Raw genomic sequence first — 15,809 nt, forward strand, 5'->3', positions numbered from 1 at the left:
TGTGAGGCAACAGTGCTAACCACTGAGCCACCGTGCCTGCCCTTAATCTCCCATGAAAAAGGGTTTTGCACCAGCGCAGTCAATGTGCTGCAGGTCCTCTGCAATGTTGCTTGGGAAGGAGTTCCAGGATTCTGGCCCAGTGATAGAACAGGATCAGCGATTTCGAAAGTTTTGCTTCTCCACACATCTTAAAAGAATTTAACATTGATTATAAAATGCGTACTGTATTGCCTTGCTCCAGTTTTACAGCCCTTCCCCCATCCCTTCCTCCTCCACCATTGTCTTCCAGAGTTACTTAGCCTCCAGTGTTCTTAGTGCTCTAGGAGTTCTTTTAGTCATGTATTGGACCCTGGATTTTGCAATCAGTGCTGCTCCATTAATGTTAACTATGTTAATCCTGGCTGCTCAACCATCAGAGGCATCACAGCCAACTCTAAACCTGGTCTTAGCCAACGTTTCCCCACCGCCCTGCTGAATTGGAGCCATTTTTGGGAGCTGGGGTGGGGGGGTTTACAGCAGGTTTATGCCTCTTTGACATTATTTCAGGGGTGGAGGGGTTTTGAGGTTCAGTGTAGTTAGTTGAGATTACCCAACATCAACATGCCCCTTCCTTGTGTCCCAACTTGTCCTGTTCCAGACAGTAATGCAATTGATGATGTAGAGAGTAGGTTCTGACACTAGCCAAAACTTGCATTTATATAGCACCTCTATTTCAGTAACACATCTTAAAGCACTTCACTGGAGCATTGTTAGCCCTGACTTTGGCACTAAACTGCTTAATATAAAAAGAAGATGACTGTTTGGCCAAGAGCTTGGCCAGAGTGACTTTATTTTTTGTGAAAAGTGGATTGATAGAGAGAGGAAGAGACATTGTAAGACTGAGTTGTTTAGGAAGAGAATTATAATGGATGTATGTTGAGCTGGAAGGTTTGTTTCCAGACTTTTCGTCACCATTCTAGGTAACATCATCAGTGAGAGTCTCTGGTGAAGCGCTGGTGGTATGGCCCGCTTTTTATTTATGTATTTAAATTCCTTGGGTTGGTGATGTCATTTTCTGTGATTATGTCATTTCCAGTTCTTTTTCTCAGGAGGTGGTAAATGGGGTCCAAGTCAATGTGTTTGTTGATAGAGTTCCGGTTGGAATGCCATGCTTCTAGGAATTCTCGTGCGTGTCTCTGTTTGGCTTGTCCTAGGATGGATGTGTTGTCCCAGTCGAAGTGATGTCCTTCCTCATCCGTATGTGAGGACACTAGTGAGAGTGGGTCATGTCTTTTTGTGGCTAGTTGATGTTTATGTATCGTGATGGCTAGTTTTCTGTCTGTTTGTCCAATGTAGTGTCTCAAAACTCGCTAAGAGAATTATGATATCTGGAGACCGGGATTTGAGGATTAACATGGACATCCACCAGGGAAATAATTGGGCCACACTGGTTGCATTTAATTTATGGTGTTTGGTTGCATCTGAATTGTGGACTTCGGGATGGGGCAGGGGGGGTTAAAAAAATAATTCAGTTTGACGCCAGTTGGATAAAAACGCCAATCCTGTGGTCATAATTCACTCATTTTAAAGAAAAGTAACTTTTCCTAAACTGTTTGCTTTTGTTCTGTCATAACTCTGCCATTTCTTGTCGTTCTGTTGTATTCATTTATTTTGTCCTTTACCACCCCGACCCCCACCCCCATTCTTTTTGTGCCTGTGGGTGGCACGGTGGCTCAGTGGTTAGCACTGCTGTCTCACAGCGCCAGGGTCTCAGGTTCGATTCCAGCCTCAGGCGACTGTCTGTGTGGAGTTTGCACATTCTCCCCGTGTCAGGGTGAGTTTCCTCCGGGTGCTCTGGTTTCCTCCCACAGTCCAAAGATGTGCAGGTCAGGTGAATTGGCCATGCTAAATTGCCCGTAGTGCTAGGTGCATTATTCAGAGGGAAATGGGTCTGGGTGGGTTACTCTTCGGAGGGTCGATGTGGACTGGTTAGGCCTAAGGGCCTGTTTCCACACTGTAGGGAATCTAATCTAACTTCCTCTCACATTTTGCCCCTTTATTTGCTGTTGTTTTGTTTCCGATGTGTGTTGTGTTTAGCTTGTTCTGCGTCCTCCCTGTATTGCTCAGGGTACAGCTCCAGAGCAAGTGGGATCTGAACTCTGGGCCTCTCAGCTCAGAGATGGGAATACTGCCACCCCCGCCACAAGGTTTGCTGAATGCTTTGAAAGCCTCGTTTTCTCTCGAGTAGCTGGAGGAGCACCTTGCAGTTCAGTCACAGCCTCGGGTTCAACAGGAGGTCAGCCGAGTGCTGTTGATGTCATTAATCTTGTTTACCACTTAGAAAGGAAACGCACGTCCAGCGGGCATAGGAGGAGGGCTGGCCATGGTGCTTAGGGGCGCTATGCAGGCTGCAACTGGTTCATTCAGACCCTGGTGAGCTCCTTCCTTAAAGCACCCCAGCAGCAAGCATGTTGCTGTATTTATTTTTAGCCAGTTATTTGGGACACAAGGCATTTTGTAAACACACACTTGACCTGAAAGGGACAACCTGTTTTACTGTTTATTGCAGTTGTCTGACCTCAGCAACAGCAGTTTGAAAACCCAGTCAAACTCAGATTGAATTTGTCACCGTGCCTCACAGAATGTGTTGCATTTATTTTCCAATTTATATATTTGAAGGAAGTTGGTCTGATAGATTTCCAGGATCTGGATGCTCTCAGATTGCTGGCTTTTCCCAGCAGTGCACAGGCTCCCCATTCGACAGCTTGCTAGGAGCAGTTATTCCTTGTGTCTGAAAGTGGAAGGTGCTTTTGCCAAATGTAGCCCTTTACAGGTTTAGCGGATGCAGTTTCAAGAACAGGTTTGAAGAATTGTGACCGGGAGTCGAACAGCAGATGGATTCTCTTTCTCAAGCTCAGGATCCTGAGTTAAAAAATCACACAACACCAGGTTATAATCCAACAGGTTTAATTGGAAGCACTAGCTTTCGGAGCGTTCTTCACAGGTGGCACCTGACAACGCAGCGGCGCTCCGGAAGCTAGTGCTTCCAATTAAACCTGTTGGACTATAACCTGGTGATTTTTAACTTTGTACACCCCAGTCCAACACCAGCATCTCCAAATCATGAGGATCCTGAGATCAGTCCCCAGTGCCCCTGGCTGTTTAATCTGCTGGTTCACAGCATCTGCTTTCCACACTCTCCCATTCTGTGTAGCCTAACCAGCTTAACTATTTTTACCCAAGGCAAACTAACCAAATCAACTGCTAAGGATCGGTCCTCCGTTTCATTTTTACATTGATCATTAATTATGTTTTGCTTAATTTCCCCCCCTCCTGATTTAAAAGAAAATGATCAAACTAGATCCTTCGTTTGTAATTATCAATTCAACATGATTGTGCGATATTTGTGGCTATACCCAAGTACAGACTTCTGCCCAGGTTTAAACATTCCTGACCTCAGCTAATGACGCTGCCTATCCCAATACTGACAGTGTCACTCTCTCACTACTTTAGCGTGGATGGGTGGATTGAGGTATCGGGGGCGGGGGGGGCAGACAGAAGTGTGCAAGGCTAATGCTGTTCTGTGTTGGAGGTGACCTCTGATTCACCCTGGCTCATAGCTAACAGGCTTGGCTGTGCTGACTCCTATGTGAACCCGTTCACTCCCCTTGCACAGATCACTGGCTCCTGCACTTGGTTTCAGCAAATTACACTGAAGCATCCCCACACAAGCTACATTCATGTTGTGTCTTTTATCTTGCTCACTTATATTCTCACAGTCATGGCCTCATGGTCTCTGGATCACTGCTGCTCACTCTGTCTCTCTCCCGTTTGCACTAGAGATTTGCTGTCCTGTCCACATCTCAGATCCCATCTTGCCTGCTGTATTTGAACTGGCTTAAGATAACAAAAAGGTTTACAAAATGACTCAATATGGATTATACCTGTTTGGTTATAGTGGTATCTGGCTCTTGTTGCTTGGTATTGGCATCCCTAACCAAGAGAATGTTTATCACATCTGACGGGAATGGGCAGTGCCATCTGGCATTTGTGTGTCACCACTGATTTAACATGGAAACTTCTGGTGGTGAAATAGACAGCTGTACAAGTCCTACATGTTCCAGAGTGTTTAGGACCATCTCTGAACAGGTTGGTTAGAAAATATCTAGGTTACCATTTGCTGCTTGAATTTCAATGAGAATTGCGGGGTATCTGTAGTGATGTAGCCCAGCACCTGCCTTTGCGTAATTCTGTTGTCCTTTCAATGAACGAGGACAGTCTGCCACAATGATGGCTTCATGCTGGGCCTCAAGGTAAATTGGTCATTGTCTTACCAGACCATAGGGCTGCTCTCTCATTAGAGAGAGAGAGAGAGAGACCACTGGAGGTGACCTCAGTGTGAGGGATGTGCATTCAGTTTAGTTCTGTCGCTGGATCTAAACCACTATTCGCATGTCCTTTGGGTCTCCATGCAGTGTTTGTAACTATCGCTGGGGCGGCTGTACAGTGTAACCTGTAAACACTGCCACATACTGAACAAATGTGGTGTCACCTGCTTTCTGTGGTGTGAGGTTGCTGATGCTGATCCTCACTGGAAGGTACGCTGCCCAGGATGTGTTTGGAATGCCTGTGATGCTGCTGTGGTCGAACAGCTTGTCAGTACAGACTGGGCTAGTATGTGGGGATTAGCTACTAGGTCATGGGGTGGCTATTGCCAGCTAAGCTCAGTGAGGTGGGAGTGAGGAGGAAAGATTGGGAGGGGGTTTGAGGTGTTGCTATTAGAAGGGGAGGCTGCATTCCATTGTCTGTCTCTGACTGTGTGTCTCTATCTCTATGCATTTCTGTATGTGTCTGTCTCTCTGACTGTGTTCCTGTCTCTATGTATTTCTGTGTGTGCCTATATGTACATCTGTGTCTGTCTCTCTGTGACTGTGTGTGTCTCTCTCTCTCTGTATTTCTGTGTCTGTCTGTCTCTGTATGTATTTGTGTGTGTGTCTAACTGTGTGCCCTTGTGTGTGTGTATCTCTGTGTGTCTGTGTGTATCTCTGTGTGTGTTTGTCTCTGTGTGTATGTATCTCTGTATGTATGTATCTGTGTGTATGTATTTGTGTGTGTGTGTATCTCTGTGTGCCTGTGTGTGAATGTCTGTGTGCTTGTGTGTTTCTGTGTACCTGTGTGTATGTATCTCTGTGTGCTTGTACCTGTGTGCCTGTGTGTGTATCTCACTGTGTGTATCTGTATGCATGTGTGTGTATGTATTTGTGTGCCTGTGTGTGTATCTCTGTGTGTGTGTGTGTGTATATCTGTGTGCCTGTGTGTGTGTATCTCTGTGTGCCTGTGTGTGTATATCTGTGTGCCTTGTGTGTGTGCGTGACTGTGAATGTCTTTGTGCCTGTGTGTGTATCTGTGTGTATCTCTGTGTGCCTGTTTGTGTATCTCTGTGCCTCTGTGTGTGTGCGCTTGTGTGCATATCAGTGTGCCTGTGTATCTCTGTATCTGTGTGTGTATGTGTGCGCGCCTGTGTGTATATCTGTGTGCCTTTGTATCTCTGTGTGTGCCCGTGTGTGTGTGTGTGTGCTGGAACGATCTGCCTTGCTGTGTGCGTGGTCCCGCTGCCTGGCATCCAGCCGGCATCCCCTGAACCTGACACACTTCCAATTCAGAACTCGCTGACCATGAAATTAGTGAGGGCAGCTCCTCGCTGCAGCCCAGCAGCCTGCAGGCACGGTCTGCCTCAGCCTGGCTCTCACTCCGAGCTTTGTGCCCCCTTTCCCCTGTTACCCCCAGCTCACCCAACGGACGCCTGACAAAAAGACAAATGCAAATGTCAAACCAGAGGTCGGGGGCGTGGAGGGGGTGAGGAAATCCAAGAAAAATCAGCAAAATAAATCAGGCTTCAGCAGTGTGTCTGTCCTGTGGAAGGAGAGGTGGGTGCTGGGGGGGAACGGAGGGGAATTAGTTTGCTTCCAGTGACAGGATTCGAGTCCCAGTGGGTCTCTGAAGGCTGTTCGATTTCCAAACGTGACTGGCGAGGCCGCTTCTTCCTTAGGGTAGTGCATCTTGCAGTTTAATTGCATGATTTGTGGATTTTGTAAAACTTGCATTTATATAGTGCCTTTTATCATATGCCTCACACAGGATTACCTGGAGTTGTGAGTTCGTTTGGATGCATTTTAGGTCAACACAGAGGCAGGCTGGAATATTGCAGGGATATATTGCACTGCCTTAATTCATGGAATAATCTCTTTTATTTAATAACAAAGAAAGCAACAAAGAATTGAAGGGACTAACAGGCTGTGTTCGGACCCCACACAGCAACCTTTCTGGTTCTACAGATCAATGAAAACAACCTCTTTTTGTGTGACTTTTCTCTTTTTATCTTGATGCTAATCAGACTGCACCACCTTGGCACTAGTTTGTGTGAGGGCAACAGCTATTGTATAATGTGGCTCATTGCCCCCTGGCACAAACCCTTGTGGAATTTCAACTCGCAAGGCACCCCTCTTCCTCCCCCTGTGTGTGCCCCTATTGTTCCAAATGACATCTCCTTTCAGACTGTCAGGATTATTTCCTTTCCTAATCCTGCATAAAACCTGTTCAATATCCAACAGTCTTTTATCAGCATTGACAATTTAGAGGCTCTTGTTGTGTTTTTGAAGTCCTGTGCATTTTGCTCTGTCAGATTTGTAGGTTCAGGAGCATTGGCCATCGAACGATTTGCTGTAAGTATGTCTTTACTGAGCAAGGTGCTGGCGAGACCACATCTGGAGTGCAGAGAGCAGTTTTGGTCTCCTTATTAAAGGAAAGCTTTGATTTCATTGAAGGCAGTTCACAGAAGGTTCACTAGAATGATTCCTGATATGGGGAGGTTGTCTTTAGATTAGATTAGATTACTTACAGTGTGGAAACAGGCCCTTCGGCCCAACAAGTCCACACCGACCCGCCGAAGCGCAACCCACCCATACCCCTACATGTACCCCATTTTACCTAACACTACGGGCAATTTAGCATGGCCAATTCACCTGACCTGCACATCTTTGGTCTGTGGGAGGAAACCCACGCAGACACGGGGAGAATGTGCAAACTCCACACAGTCAGTCGCCTGAGGCGGGAATTGAACCCGGGTCTCTGGCGCTGTGAGGCAGCAGTGCTAACCACTGTGCCACCGTGCCGCCCACGAGCAAGGGTCAAACAGGTTGGGAACTCTACTCACTGGAGTAGAGAAGAATGAGAGGTGATCTCATTGAAACACTCTTAAGGGACTTTATTGGGTAAATGTTGAAATGATGTTTCCCCTCATGGGAGAGTTTAGGACCAGAGCACACAGTATCAGAACTAAGGGGCACATATTCTCAGGAGATTGTAAAAGCCACTGCTTATCCCAGAGCAGGATGAGCAGGTCTTCTTCACACATGGTTGATGGAATCTTTGATCATGTGGTCTTGCTGCATGGAGATTGGCTGCAGCGTTTGCAAACAGAGTTAAGGAATCTGCACTTCAAAAGGGAGCTTTGTGGAGACGTAAGATTTCCTCCTTAAATGTTGAATTACATTTGTGAATGTCTGGACAATCTAACTGGTCACAAATGATCCTTTCCTTGTAGATCATCATCTGGGGGCGGACTGAGAGATGTCTGAAGGAGGCCTGCGAAGAGATTCAGAGCCTGGGAGTTGAGTGTCACTACTTTGTCTGCGATGTAGGGAACAAAGAGGAAGTTTACCAACAAGCCAAGGCCGTACGGGAGAAGGTGAGCCTGCTCCAGTAACGTGCCTGTGATTGGGCCAGATGGTGGTGACGTCGTTAGTAATCTAAAGGCCCAGACTAAAGTAGCCAGGAGTTTGATTCCCACCAAGGCAGTAATTGATAAAATCTGGAATAAGAAGCCAGTTTCAATAACAGTGACAAGGAAGTCACAAAAACCCGTCAGATTCACTGATGTCCTTTAGGGAAGGAAATCTGCCATCCTTACTTGGTCTGGCCTACACATGACTCAGACCCACAGCAATGAAGTTGATTCCCAACCGACCTCTAAAATGGTTTAGCAAGCAACTCAGTTCAAGGGCATTTGAGGATCCCACAAATATCGCCTCCATCCAACAATACCCCGATCCAATGAAAGAAAAGTCTATAACCTGGATACATACTGGTGGCTGTTGTCTGGTCATTAGTAAATTGGGGCCTGATGGGAGATTTTTGTTCTGAAGTACGCTTATGGATTCTGTGGCATTGTAAGAGGCCTTAATTTTATCTCTGAAAGGCTATCAGAGCAGAGCAGATTGGATGATGATTATCCAGTTGATTTGAGTGCCCAACATACTCTCATTTAGGTGCCTGTGGGATCTTGCTGTGCCCCAATATGGCTGCCACACTTTCCTGCAAACCCTTTCAAGAAAGTGATTTTGTAATGTGATGTGAGGTGTTGTATTAATGAAGGGAACCTGAGGCACTCTGGGTGAGGGAGAAATTCAAATCTGAACTTTGTTAACCTCTGTCTGAGTGCGGGCTCAGGCTTTTAGTTTGAAGTCTGAGGGAGGGAGGGATTGGTTTGTGACTGATCATTCTGTTTGTGTGCAGGTGGGTGATGTCACCATCTTGGTCAACAATGCTGGGGTGGTTCATGGCAAGACTCTAATCGATAGCGACGATGATGCGCTCCTGAAGTCCCAACACATCAACACGCTTGGCCAGTTCTGGGTCAGTACGTGCCCTTTTGGCATCTTCTCAATACACTCATCCCCTCCTGTACAACAGCCATCTGTTATAATCAGAACAGCTTCTGTTTAATGATGGTATGAGCTTTAGGATCAGTGCAGTGTTGCAGAACTAAAGGCGTGCTGCACTGTCAAGAGGTGTGATGTTAAACCCAGTCAATTCCTCTCTTATCCTGGTGAATGACTAAGATGCCATGGCGATATCGGTTTTACAATGCAGGGGATGTTTTCTACTGTCCTGATCAAAGTGGCTCGCTCAGTGCAAACTATCAAAACCAGATTAACTGGTCATCCATCTTTTAATAGCTATTTGTGCTAACTGGATTTGGAAAATGGTCCACTATTTCCAGTGACACATTTAATTGTAATTTACTTGTGTGAAATGTTTTTGAGTTGTGTGGAGCATCTATTAAATTGCTGTGTAAATGTAAACTACTTTCCAGCTCACTGCCAAATTTCTGAATCCTGCAGTCTGTGTGATTGACCTCCCAATCGTAACACAGAGGCTGGGAGGTTTCAGCAGTCCATTCTGGGCACCGACATCCATCTCTTTTGATCATAGAACATAGAATCCCTACAAAGTGGAAACAGGCCCTTCGACCCAACAAGTCCACACCGACCCTCCGAAGAGTAACCCACCTAGAGCCATTCCCCTACTCCTCTACATTTCCCCCTGATTAATGCACCTAACCCTCACACCCCTGAACACTACGGGCAATTTATCATGACCAATTCACCAAACCTGCACATCTTTGGATTGTGGGAGGAAACCAGAGCACCCGGAGGAAACCCGCACAGACACTGGGAGAATGTGCAAACTCCACACAGACAGTAACCCGAGTTAACCACTGAGCCACCACGCTGGTCAGAAATCAATTTCTGATTGTCAAACAAACCAAAGATGTTTTTTTTTAAAAAACACGTGTGGTTTTGGAAATGCTTGAGACTATTCCCTGTGGAGCTGCCTGTGTTGACAGCCTTGCAGGAATGACTATCGGGGCTTAAATTGAGGAAATGTGAATTTCTGTTTTGCTTTACTCTGGAGGACCCGTGGTAGTTGAGAGTCAGTTTGGATACGGCTGTTTCCACTGCTGCTGTGGTTCCTGTTCGGTATAGCAGAGTGGGGAGTAGAGTTGACAATCACTTATTGTTCATATTTTAATGTTCTGGTCTTGGCAGTGTTAACTTGACGGGAGGGATGTTGGCCATGACATTGGAGGAAAACATCCTCTTCTTCCAATACCATCCAGTACCAGACACAGAATTGCAGAACTCAGAACAGTCAATTACCTAGGAACCAGGGTGAAAGCAGTGATTGAGACTGTAAGATTCTCTTTTTGCGTAGTTCTAATTTTCGCTCCCTCCCATCCAGACTACGAAAGCGTTCTTGCCTCGGATGTTAGAACTGCAACACGGACACATTGTGTGCATGAACTCTGTGCTGGCACTGTCTGCCATTCCGGGTGCCATTGATTACTGCACTTCCAAATCCTCCTCCTTCGCATTCATGGAGAGTCTGACCCTGGGCCTCCTCGACTGTCCCGGGGTCAATGCTACGACAGTGCTCCCTTTCCACACCAGCACCGAGATGTTTCACGGCATGAAGACAAGGTCAGTGCACTCGCTCAGAACTCTCCATAACTGGGTCAGTTGCAGGGTTTTTGCTCAGTGTTCACCACAGGCTGTTAGGGGGTGAAGGATTCATTTTAAATTAATTCTTTCACAGGACGCGAGCATCACTGGCTAAGCTATCTCCTGTTCCTCATCTGTTGAGGTGGTGGTGATTGCCTTTTTGAACCATGACAATTCAGATGGTGTCGGGAGACCTGCAATGCTGTAAGGAAGGGATTTTCCAGGACAATGATTATATTTCCAAGTCAGGATGGTTTGTGACATGGAGAGGAATTTGCAAGGGGTGGTGCTCCCATCTGCCACTCTTGTCCTTCCAGGTGATCTGGTCATTGATGGAGGCTTGGCAAATCACTGAAGTACATCCTGTAGATGGTACAGACTGTTACCACTGTGTGTGCCGATGGTGAAGTGTATAGTTTACAGTGTGAGACCATCACTGCTGCAGAGCAGGAGCCTGGGGGGGGGATTGATACCTGACCATTTTGCTTTGCCTTATAACCATGCTTGTGCTTAGTTACAAAATACATGGGGATCTCTGCTATGCTAGAATGCTACATAAAGGGAAATTCTTCATTGAAGGCCTATAGGTTATAGGATGGTGAAGGAGGGCGGGAAGGGTTTTACAATGTAGAGGTAACTGCACAAAAAGTGATTTGGAGTAAGAGGTGGAAGATAGAGAAATGTCACCTCTGGATTCAGAGATCAGGAGGGAAAGGAAGGTCGAAGCAGCATCCAGGCAGGATCTTGAACAAGTCAATGCAGTGAAGACTGTTTCAAGAGAGGGTGGGACAGTCACTAATCCAATGACAAACTGTTCTTTGTTCCCTGCTCAGTACCTCGAATGCTGATGTACAGTAACATGTTATCGAAAGCACTCGTTGGAATGACATGAAAAAGTGGCATTTCCTGATAGTAGTCAATTTGCTGGAACCGCCTCCCATTGATTGCTGATGCGATTTTTAATTAAAGTGCTAAATCCAGTGAGTGGCCCGGAGATGGGCACAGCAATGGAACCTGCCCTCGTTAGATGCCAGGTTTCCACCTTCCTAACCCTGTGATCCTGAGTCTGATCGTAGCTGCTGTCCTAGCAGCCTCTGAATCAGCTGAATCCAGATTGAGAGACTGGGAAGGTGCATATAACTTCAACAAAGATGAAGGGTTTAGTTGGTCTTTTTTATTAAAGCAGCAAACATAAATCAGTTCATGTTCCTGTTTTAAGAACGGCAGTGTGCCATTCAGATCTCTCCCTCTTGGATAGAGTCAGTGCCTACTGTGCTGGCACTAATCGTTAAGATTTGAGGTCAGCCCAGTGCCAAGTCAGTGCCATCCCTGAGGTGTCTGCACACATCCTGACCCACCCTGTCTTTGAGCAGATCTTACGAAGGAACTGTGTATTGACCCCTGGTGTGGTGCTAAACAGAAATCTGATTCCTTTGTGTATCTTTCTGTCTTGCTGCAGATTTCCAAAGCTGTTCCCTCCCCTGAAGCCGGACACAGTTGCCCGCCGGACAGTGGAAGCAGTACAGACTAACCAGGCCCTCCTGCTGCTACCCTGGACCATGCACCTACTGGTCATCATGAAAAGGTGAGCCCTCGGTCACTCCCTCACCCCAGTCCACTGGAAGGAGGTGCCTGAAAAAGCTTCTTAAAGAAGGGGATGGGTGCGATTGATTACTTTTGGGTAAAGGGGAGGTAGGGGGCTGAAACATGAGCATTAACTGGCTAAAGCTGAATGTAGATTGCAGAGTGGCCAGTGTGTAAACATTAATTGCAATCAGCATTCATGTTAAACGAAGATCAGGGTTGGAGGGGAGGAGAGGAGGGTGTGCTGGCTCATTCCGGTGGATTAGATGGGCCTCCCTTATTTCGACTGAGTGCCTGTTGTGAGAGTAAAAGCTGCATGTGGAGTTCTGATGGACAAGGAGCTGCAGTCCCCTTCACAGAGCACGGTACCACCCACGGTGCAGCTACTTAGGGCTGTGTCACTGACAGCATGAGAAGGTCACCAGTGAAATGAGCTGGTGATGACACTTTCTGTCAGGCTCTTCGGGCTTGTCTTCAAACCAAAGCAGGTCAGTGAGACGAGAAGCATTTCCTGCCTGCAAGGGGCGGATACAGCCTTGATTGAACTACTTGGGAGCTTCCGTATATTCCTGACTGTGCTTTAAGAATAGGGTTGGTTTGTAAACTCACCTAGTCACTGCATGTTCAGAAAGGCCTCAGGCTTCCTCCTGTGCGTTGCTGAGCTGGACTGGGTTCTGAGGTGGCCTTGACTAGCGGCTTGCTGGGAATGAGCGAGGGTGACTGCTATCCTGTGACTGCGAAGTGGGTGTGATTAGATTATATTAGATTACTTACAGTGTGGAAACAAGCCCTTCGGCCCAACAGGTCCACACCGACCCGCCGAAGCGCAACCCACCCATACCGCTACCCCTACATTTACCCCTTACCTAACACTACGGGCAATTTGGCATGGCCAATTCACCTAACCTGCACATCTTTGGACTGTGGGAGGAAACCGGAGCACCCGGAGAAAACCCATGCAGACATGGGGAGAACGTGCAAACTCCACACAGTCAGTCGCCTGAGGTGGGAATTGAATCCGGGTCTCCGGCGCTGTGAGGCAGCAGTGCTAACCACTGTGCCACCGTGCCGCCCACAATGTGTGGGATCAGACTTTACACTGCAGCGCTGACCTTCACAAACTGACGCCACTCCCTGATGTAGTAATACTGGTTAAACCATTGATAAATCTCCCCTGGGCCTGAGAGGTTATAGGCTAAACCCCTCATCTGGATTTGAGCAGACAACCAAGGTGAATATTGCAGTGTGATCCAGAGGGAACACTGCATTGAGAGATACTAATTTTCCATTGCAATGGTGAAACGGGACTCCATCTGCTTAGGGTGGCATTATACATCCTGTTGGCATTAACCGAGAACCAGACGTTCTGGTATCTTGACTAACATTGCTCCCTCAGATCAACACGAGCAGAAAACATTCTAACTGGTCATTCATCTCTTCTGCTGTTTTGGGTTCTCACTGTGCTCAAGAAGTAGCCTGTGCTCAAATGTGACTGCGCCTTGGGTGTAATGCTGTGCACAATACACATTGAGACAGACCTGAGTGAGGTGCTGCACAGTTTAATTTGTACGTCGTAATAAACAGCACTTGGTTTTGACCTTATTTCTCCCCCTCTCTGGGTTGCAGTATCCTCCCGCACACGGCTTTGGAAGAGATTTACAGATTTACAGGAAGTTATGCCTGTATGGACAGCTTCAAAGGACGAACATAAGAGGGACAGCCCCACACTGATCCCACCTGAATCTTGCAAGCAAGCTGGAAAATGAACTTTGAACAGAATGTGCACGCGGCAGGCAGCTCTGCGGGTGTTTTCCATCACATCTTGCATAATGTTAAGAATCGAACCCTCACAGCCCAGAGCTACCTCAAGGCAAACTGTGTACAGTCAAACTGGACGTTAATGTGGGGACCAGAAACAAAATCAAGGTGACTTGTTCCTTGAGTTAAATATGGAAATAGGTGACTGTGGAGTGTTGGAAATGGTTCACCAGGAATGCTACGTAACTTCTACTCTTACATGTGATGGTCACTATTCCAAGTGAATACACCAGATGTGTTTTGTTCACGCTGTGGCAATGACTCTTTGCAGCTCCACTCGACTCATCACTTTTCATTTTAAATCATATTGTAAATGTTAATATTTAAACTGTAATTTACCATCTGGCTGAAAACCATTAACTATTTTTCCTCTTTCTTGGATTTAGTAAATGAATAAAATAGAAAAGTGACTATCTAGGGGATGTTAATGACTAGCTGCTGAAAGTATTTATAGGAACACTTCAACTTGTTCAGCTGTTCACTGGCAGCTTTGTAATCCAACTCCACAAACCCCTACCATTTGCTGCCTTATCCCTCTGCAGTTTTTAAAAAACCGTTGATTGGGCATCGCTGTTTGTGGATTGGTCCCAAAATGCTACTGTATGGGTGCACCTGCTGCATGTACACACAAAGTGAAGGTGGAACATTTCCGCCCTCAACTTTTTGACTGTCTCAGTAAACATGTTGCAGGATTGAGTAGCTGCATCCGTGGTTTGCCCGTTCTTGTCTCCTGCCATGGGAAATACAGGGATTAAGACTAGAAGGAACTTGGATTCCATGCCACATACAAGATGGAGACGGTTTGTGTTCTGTGGTTATAACCACAATTGATCTTGAATCCCTAACAAGAGTCAGATTTCTGACGGCAAAGTTCTGCTCTATTCCTTGGTTACAAGAGAGTAAGCCCTTGTGCTGTTTTATCATTTTGTATTTCCACTTGGCCAGGATAAGACCAGGAATTTTGAGAAGATTTGTAGCTCAGGTTGAAGTTTTGGATGTAGGTTTGCTCGCTGAGTTGGAAGCTGAGCTCGCTCGCAAACCCAAACATATAAATAGAAATCAGGAATTTTCAGCATTGTTTTGCATGAGGTCCACTGAAGATGTTACCGAGTAAGGTAACGAAACGTCTGGAAATGAACCTTTCAGCTCAACCAGCAAACCTACATCCAAGATCAGGAATGTTCAATCAGCACTTGTCTCGCCTCTCTCACTGTACTGCTCAGTGTCAACCACCTTTTTCTATACTCTCTGCTTCAGTTAGACAGAGACTGCAACATTTCCCAATTGGATTTGCAGTCTATGTTTCAACATTGCTAAAATGCTACTACTGTACCTAACATCTAGGAGGAGACTAGAGGCTGAAGCTTTCCATCTTCCTCTCGTTAGAACTAGGACATAAGGAACAGACGTTGGGGTGGGGAAGGGGCTAGGAAGACCTCGATTTCTACAGCATGAGGAAAAGCTGCTGATTGGTTGGGCCATCATCAGCAGGGATGTGCAGCTTGAACAGTTGTTCACAAAACAGGGTCATGAGTATTTATATGTACCCAGAATTCTATTTCTCTGTTGACAAAAGGAATTTGTACATACATTGTGCTACTTTCAAAAGTAACGGTGTCATGGAGAGAGTCAAACGCTGATGCATCCCCATGGCAATGCCCTGACCAATCAGAATCTACCCGTCTGTTGAGAATTAAGATTGACAATTGTCCTTGCTGCATCTCCAGGTCAATCTTGGCCCAACCAATCAGCACCCTCTTCTCATGCTGTGCACAATGGTGTCTTTCATTTCTTGTGTCATAGGTGTGATATCTTTCCCTCCCCTCCCCTATCAGCGTTCCGGAAAGACCACTCCCTCCGCGACTCCCTCGTCAGGTCCATACCCCCCACCAATCCAACCTCCACTCCCGGCACCTTCCCCTGCAACTGCAAGAAATGCAAAACTTACGCCCACACCTTCCCCCCTCACTTCCCTCCAAGGCCCCAAGGGATCCTTCCATATCCATCACAAATTCACCTGCACCTCCACGCACATCATTTACTGCATCCGCTGCACCCGATGTGGCCTCCTCTACATTGGGGAGA

General features: G+C 46.5%; 1 protein-coding gene across 1 annotated transcript in view; it reads left to right on the forward strand.

Annotated features, from left to right (window-relative positions):
• The window catches only part of dhrs3b (dehydrogenase/reductase (SDR family) member 3b), a 21,725-nt gene extending 7,590 nt beyond the window's left edge, over window positions 1–14,135 (forward strand). The window contains exons 2-6 of the mRNA XM_043675646.2: window positions 7,583–7,726; window positions 8,554–8,673; window positions 10,063–10,301; window positions 11,782–11,907; window positions 13,533–14,135. Coding sequence (XP_043531581.1) covers window positions 7,583–7,726; window positions 8,554–8,673; window positions 10,063–10,301; window positions 11,782–11,907; window positions 13,533–13,617 — 714 coding nt within the window. The 3' untranslated portion in view covers window positions 13,618–14,135. The remainder of the gene's footprint in view (window positions 1–7,582; window positions 7,727–8,553; window positions 8,674–10,062; window positions 10,302–11,781; window positions 11,908–13,532) is intronic.
• The last annotated feature ends 1,674 nt before the right edge of the window (window positions 14,136–15,809 follow it).

This window comes from Chiloscyllium plagiosum, unplaced genomic scaffold (genome assembly GCF_037043375.1).
Source record: "Chiloscyllium plagiosum isolate Xiang-an unplaced genomic scaffold, Cpla_swu_hap1 HiC_scaffold_37, whole genome shotgun sequence".
Classification (NCBI taxonomy): domain Eukaryota; kingdom Metazoa; phylum Chordata; class Chondrichthyes; order Orectolobiformes; family Hemiscylliidae; genus Chiloscyllium; species Chiloscyllium plagiosum.